We start from the raw sequence: 6,838 nt of genomic DNA, 5'->3' as shown, positions 1-6,838 counted from the left end.
GCATGCGCCCGCGCCTACGCCCGCGCATGCGCTCCAGACCCCCGAGCCCGCGCCGCCCGCCAAGCTGGAGCCCAAGCCCATCATCCCCAAGGCAGAGTCCAAGGTCAAGGCCCGCAAGACCGAGGCCCGAGGGCTGGCTAAGGGCAAGAAGAAGGCGCGCAAAGAGGCGGCGCAGGCGGAACCCGAGGTGGAGGTGGAAGAGGTGAAGTTGGTGGGGTGATGGTTCCCTCCTGCTCCCTCCTGCGCCTCTCGAGGGGGTGGAGGAAGCACAGGGCGGAAGGACAACTCCAGCAGGGCTGAGGGACATGTCGCTGGGCCCTAGGGAACATCATCAACATACCCCAGCCTTAGCGTTATTCCGCCTTGAGGCAGGGGAAGACCTGGGCATCCCATCAAGAGGTGGCTGGGGATGGGTGCACCTGCCTGATAGCAGCCTCTGCTACCAGGTGTAGCTGGGAGGGCTTCCCGGAGGTGGAAGAAAGGCCCAATAGTACGTGAGTCCTGGACCTCAGGACTGGCTGCCTGAGGGCGAGGACCAGTGTCCAGGGATGATTCACAGAGACTCCGAGGAATGAAGAGAGAGAGGAGGCTGGGCACCAGATCCAGACCCAATGCTATCCACGTTCCCACTCCTCTCTGGACTCAGAGACACCGGGTTCAAAAATCCTACCAGTCCTGATGGTGTGGGGTTCAGGGGCTGAAGATGGAGCAGTGAACAAATGAGGGGTGCTCTGGGAGTGTCTCCCCAGGTCCTGTTCCTTGGTCCAGCCTCGTGGCCTGCCCTGGGTGCTCACACAGCCTCTCTCTTTTACTCCCAGGTCCCCAACACTGTCCTCATCTGCATGGTGATCCTGCTCAACATTGGCTTGGCCATCCTCTTCGTTCACCTCCTCACCTGACCCTCGTCTACCAGGTGTGGCCAGGAGCAGAGCAGTGGGACCCCAAAGGGAGGTCTGGGCATTGGGGTGATGGGCAGAGGGACATCTGCCAGAGCCTCGTTGAGTCATCCCCACAGAAGCACTGGCCCACGATTTGACTGGTCAACCTTCCTTCTCCCCTCTGAGACCCCTCTCAGTGGCCAAGTATGTGCAGGTCACCTGCTGTTGTCCAGCCTTGGTTCACAGAGATGTCACTCACTAATGCATCCATTCATTCACTCACTCATCCATCCATTTATTCAGCCACCATCTACTGGACATCTGCTCTGCCGGGAGCTGGGCATATGGACCTTCTCACTCTTGGTCCAGCAGTGAGGCTGACCACGAGAGGGATCCCTTAGCATACAGCTCCTCCCCTCAGCGTCTGCTCAGAAAGCCTGCTTTGTGATTCTTTCTCACCCCTCAGAGGTCTGGTCTGGAGGTGTCCTCCTGGCCTAGGAGGGGGACACTCTTCCCCGCTGCCCATCCTTTCTGCCTTGTCCCACCTCAATCTCCGGCCCCTTTGCTCCCAGACCCCACTCTATCACTCTGTTCTTTCTTCCCGGAACTCTCCTGGGCCCATCTCGTTCCTCTAGAATGGATCTGAGGGCTGGGCTGAAGGAAAGCGACTCTCGGGGCTTCAGGGTGAAGCGTGTAGGGACAGAGCAGACCCTCCTTCTGCTGGGTCCTGTCTCTTAGCCTGACAGCTGGGTCCAGTCCTGGGTCATGGGTCCAGCCTCCTCCATCAGCCCTCCCACTGACCTTCCCATGATCTCAGCTGAGTGTGGTCTAGAGCCCTTCCCCCTCCTCTCGGAGAGTCCCTCCTCCGTCCGGTCACCCATGTACATGTTGATGGGATCTGTCGCGTCCACTCTGGTTCATAGTGACCTTGTAGGACACAGTAGAACTATCCCGTAGAATTTCCAAAGCTGTTCACGCGAAAGCTGTCCCATCTTTCTCCTGCCCATGGAGAATGGTTGCCAGCCTGTGGGGGGCTGCCTGTAGGTTCAGGGTGGTGGGATCTGAGAGAGCTTTCCAGGGGGATTTGAGGGGTGAGAAGGGCTGAGCAGCGGACAGTGCGGTAGGAGGACAGAGAACAACAGAAAAGCAGAGGTGGGTGGCCGGAAGGAAAATCAGCTCAGAGCCTTGTCCCTGATCGGGGTTCTGGGGAGCTGGGGTCTTCCCTGGGGAGGATGGACCCCAAGGCGTCCCTCCTTACTGTCTGCGCTTCAGCCGTGTGCCTGTCCCCCAACTTGACCATCTTGCTGTCTCCTCAGAGCCAGGACTTCCTGCTGAGGACGCCAGGACCCGCACTTTCTGCAGCGCCGGGCAAGGTGGCCGCGGAGGACTGGACTCTGACTCGAGCCCTGGGGTCCAGCGCGCGCCTACATCACAGACGTTTCAGGAGGCCTCGTGTTGTGCTGGCGCTGGGTGGCAGATGGTACCGAGAGGAATAGAATGTGCTGGAACCTTCCAGAAGCCCTGAGAGAATGACCTTTGAGTCCTTTGAGCTTCCTGATCTGCTCCTGTCCCTCATTCCCATCACTCCTTTGTCCCTTTCTGGGCTTTTGTGTGTTTTGGGAGAAGTCACTGCATCAGGAGATTAAGGTGAAAGCCTGTCCCCCTTGTGGCTGGGTCCCCCTTTGTTCCCCCTCTGGCTGCTGCGTGGGGACCACAGAGGCACAAGGAGGGAGCAGTGAACTCCCTTGTGGCCTTGGGGGGTGCCCTCAGACCACACCGAGGCCCTGTCTTTTGCATATTTGACCCTGCCCCCACTGGGCCTTGGTTCTAGTGCCTTAGATGACAGTAGAGAAAGGAGCGTGTGTCTCTGTCTCCTCCCTCTGGTCCGTGGCTCTTGCCATCTGGATCCTAGGAAGTGGGGAGACCTGAGGATCTGGAGCCTGGGAGAACGGTGGGAACAGCCATGTAGGTCCCTGTTTCTGTGTGTGTCTGAGCAAAGGCTGAGATTGCATTGGGGACACTCCAGTGTGCCCAGGGTGGGAGACTTTCTGAGGTCGCTCTGCAGCCCCCTGAGGCTGCTGCTGTGCTCTGTGATTGGCTTGTTTGCTGCGTGCCCCCCCTTCCAGAACTGCCCCTCCAGGGGCTTAGGGAGCGTGAGCACTGGACCCCGGGGAGGCACGTATACTTGGTCTTAGGGCGTCTCCTGGGCAGGTGCTGGGAATGGGCTGCATGTCCTGGGGGGGGGTGTTTAGGCTCCCACTGGGCACTTGGGGTGCCCTATGGCTTGCTTGGTGGAAGACAATACTTGCATGCCCCTCACTTGATGTTTGTACCACACTGTGTCTCTGGACCCTTGTGCTTGTTGGGAAGGGGGGCTGTGGAGGCTGTAGGGGGGGTGGGCTGGAGCTGGGGTGTGTTTCTTGACCAGAGGAGAGAGCAGCCCACCCCAAGGAGGAGGTGAATGGCAGAAGAGCAGGGGGGCTGCTGCCTCACCTGTGCTTCCTTGGACCTTTGGGGCTTAGGGGGTGCGGCTGGCCCCCCAAGGGCTGTGCTGCAACTGGACGATTGCTGCTGATGGCTCAGCTTCCCTGCCCCGCGGACCCCTTCCCCTTCTAGCACTGCAGACCCCGTGGTGAGGCTGGTGGTCTGGACTGCATGTCTGCAGAAGGGATGTGCTTTGCGGCCACTCCAGCCTTAGCCAGCCAGACCTCGGTCAGCATCCCGGCTCCTGGGGAGTGAGAACAGTGCCAAGGCAGTGGCTCCAGCTCTTTGCTCCAGCCTCTGGGGTCTAGTCCCGTGTTCAGGACAAGCCTTTGGACACCCGAGCTCCCAGACCTGCTCTGGGACTGGCATTTGGGAGAGGGGTCAAGATGCCACCTCTGTGCAATAATAAACCCGCATCTGTTCACAGGCTCCAGCTGGGCTGCGGTGTCTGCTTGTGGGCCCAAAAGACAGGCTGTGGGAGGCCGGGGAGAGGCTGGGGCTGGGGGTCTTCCTAGTTCAGGCCCCCTCTCTCCTCCTCTCTAACGCTTGAAGACTCAAAGGCCATACCCCTTCCAGGAGAGAGCCTATAATTCTAAAACAGACTTCCAGAAGCTTCTCTGAGTCATAGACATAGAGTAAAAGAGCGAGCCTGCCCTTTGAGGTCAGGTCACCTTGGCCTCCAGTTTTAGCTTCATCATTCATTTCACTCCTCTGAGCCTCAGTTTCCTCATCTATAAAATGGGGATACTAATAGCACCTGTCATAATAGATGGAGAGGCTGCATCATGATAGATCAACACATTTGGTACCAGCAGTCAGGAGATCAGAAAACACATTGGGGAAAGTCTGCTGTGAGGGGCCTTTCCAAATTACTGAGGAACAGTGATGTCCATTTGAAGACCAGCATGTGTCTGATTCAAGCCTTGGTCTTCTAAGTCACTTGTTATGCATCTGAGAGTTCCACAATGAATAAGGATGATAGGAGGAGAAATGATGCCTTGGAGTTGTGATGTTGGAGAAGAGCGCTGAATATCCCATGGACTGCCGAAAGAACAAACAGATATGTCACAGAGAAGATGCAGCGAGAGTGCTCCTTGGAAGCAGAGAGAACAAAACTTCATCTGGTACTTTGGGCATGTTGCTAGGAGAGGCTATTCATTGTGTGTGGGAAGGTGGAGGGTCAGTGAAAGAGAGTGAGACCCTCAACCAGGTGGATGGACACTGACTGCTGCAATGGTCTCGAGTATGTCAGAAATGATGAGGAGGGCACAGGGTCGGACAGGGTTCAGATCCGTTCACACTGTTGCTAGGGGTTGTACTTAACTCGACAGCACCTAACACCACCACCTACCTGTGGGGTCGCAATGAGGATTACAAAGCTGGGTAGAGTCCTGCAGTCATGAGCAGTTGGGACATGGAGCTTTTCTGTGTCATTACCACTTTTCAGTAGTTCAAGTCCACCACTTACTCCATGTGAGAAAGAGGAGACGTCTGTGTCTGTGAAGATTTGCTGCCTCGGAAGCCCTCCTCTGTGCTGTGGAATGTCTCCACGTTGGGGTTGATGCGACAGCACGTACTCCAGCAATGGCAGTCATTCACTCTCTTAGATGCTCCCCGTTTTGTCAAGGACTTTAGAAACCCCAAAAGTGTGGCAATGATTCAGGCACCGGCTACAGTCACAGGACAGCTCAGGAGACTCAGAGGCCACTGTCACATGCTACCAGAGTGTCAGAGAGGTGACAGAGGGGACTTTGGCTGACGCCACACAGCAAGTCAGTGGCAGGGACCGAGGAAAGCAGTTCTCTAGTCTGGGGAGAAACCCTCTCCATCAAGGATCTCTTCAAAGTGGCAGAGCTGCAGGGTCCAGAGCTGAGTCCAGGCAGGTCCTGGGGTGTTTTGGTGATCAGGAGACCCCTTGACTTTTGTATTCCTGGGGGCGCAGTTGCTTCCTCTTTTCTGTGCCCATCTCCTCTTCCATTAAGGAAGCTACAGCCCCACCCTGATGCCATCCTAACCGGAACTGCAGTTGTGAGAATGTGCAGGAGACAGATTCTGGGCGGCAGCCAGTTCTACAAGACACTGGAATGATCAAAGCTCAAGGAAGAAGCAAAGTTGGTGGCAATGGGCAGGGACTTATTTTCATCTGCAGAGGCTTTGATGTGGCTTATGGAAGGGAGGAGGGGTCACCAGCTAAGTGAGTTGGTCTGCAGCCTGGCTGTGGTGGACTGAGGCAGGGGCAGCGGGAGAGGCTGCATTAGAATCACCTGAGATGGTTTGAGAAGAAGGCAAAGTCCTGAGCCCCTGACTGAAGTTAGGTGAAGTCAGGTGAGTTTCGTTGGAGTCGGGCTCCACCTAGCGGCGCAGGCTGAGAACACACTCTGGCTGGTACCTGCTTTTCTTGTCTGTCTAAGCCATGGCTAAATCAAGCTTGATGAGGCCTCCCACACATCCTGCAAGCATTGAAAGTGATTTGCACTGTGGATAGGAGACAGACACACTGGACACTGTCCTGTGGGCATTGCTGGAGCTATTGTCACTGACCACCGTCTTGGGGTAGTCTAGGCTCTTCCAGGGAGGGTGTCTGGGAGCTGTGGGGTTCAGATTTGGGATTCATAATAAGAAGGGAATGGCCCCATAGAATATGCAGCTGTGTTGAGAGAGATAGTCTTTCAGTTGCTTCCTAAGCATCTAAAAATTGGACAGTGACTAAGAATGACAGAAAAAGAATCGGTGCATTTGAGTTGTGGTGGTGGTGAAGAATTTAAAATTGAAGAGTATGGATCAACAAAAGAACAAACATATGCTTTTGAGAAAGTGCAGCCAGGAAGCTCCTTAGAGGCAAGGATGGGGAAACTTCATCTCACACACTTTGGACATGTTGTTAGTGGGGCCAGTCCTTGGAGAAGGACATCACACTGGGAAAGGTGGTGGGTTCAGAGAGAGAGAGAGACCCTCAACAAGACAGATTGACACAGTGCCAGTCGTGATGGATGCGAGCCTATCAGAGTGTGAGGATGGTGCAGGACAGGTCAAGGTTCAGATCTGTTGTTCATAGGGTCACTGTGGGTCATTGTCAACTTGATGGCACCGAGCAACAATGACATTGACATGGTTAGAGCCAGTCCAGGAGGTCAGCATTGTTGGGGGGAGGAGGGAGGCTGAGAATGAAGGGGATTCCTCACACCCCTTTGTTTCCTAAGAGAGAACTTGATTGAAGCCCCAAGCTCAACTTCACCCCTGACTGTTGTGAGGCCCAAGGAGCTATGGGGGCGCACTGATTAAATTCTCAATTGCTTATTGAAAAAGCTGTTGGAATTCACCCAGCAACTCCATGAAAGAAAAGAACAGGCGTCTGCTCTGGTGGGGAAAAATATTTTAAAACACTAAGATAAAATCTATTACCATCAAATTGGCTCTTGTTCATAACAACCCAGTAGACCAGAACCGCCCTGTTGGGTTCCCAAGGCTGTGAGTAG

General features: G+C 55.2%; 1 protein-coding gene across 1 annotated transcript in view; it reads left to right on the top strand.

Annotated features, from left to right (window-relative positions):
- Window positions 1–899, top strand: part of JPH2 (junctophilin 2) — a 79,348-nt gene extending 78,449 nt beyond the window's left edge. The window contains exons 6-7 of the mRNA XM_006881721.1: window positions 38–202; window positions 819–899. Coding sequence (XP_006881783.1) covers window positions 38–202; window positions 819–899 — 246 coding nt within the window. The remainder of the gene's footprint in view (window positions 1–37; window positions 203–818) is intronic.
- Window positions 900–6,838: the final 5,939 nt, after the last annotated feature.

This window comes from Elephantulus edwardii, unplaced genomic scaffold (assembly GCF_000299155.1).
Source record: "Elephantulus edwardii isolate Elephantulus edwardi_28Jun2011 unplaced genomic scaffold, EleEdw1.0 scaffold00015, whole genome shotgun sequence".
In the NCBI taxonomy this organism is placed as follows: domain Eukaryota; kingdom Metazoa; phylum Chordata; class Mammalia; order Macroscelidea; family Macroscelididae; genus Elephantulus; species Elephantulus edwardii.
This window is presented reverse-complemented; position numbering and strand designations above follow the sequence as displayed.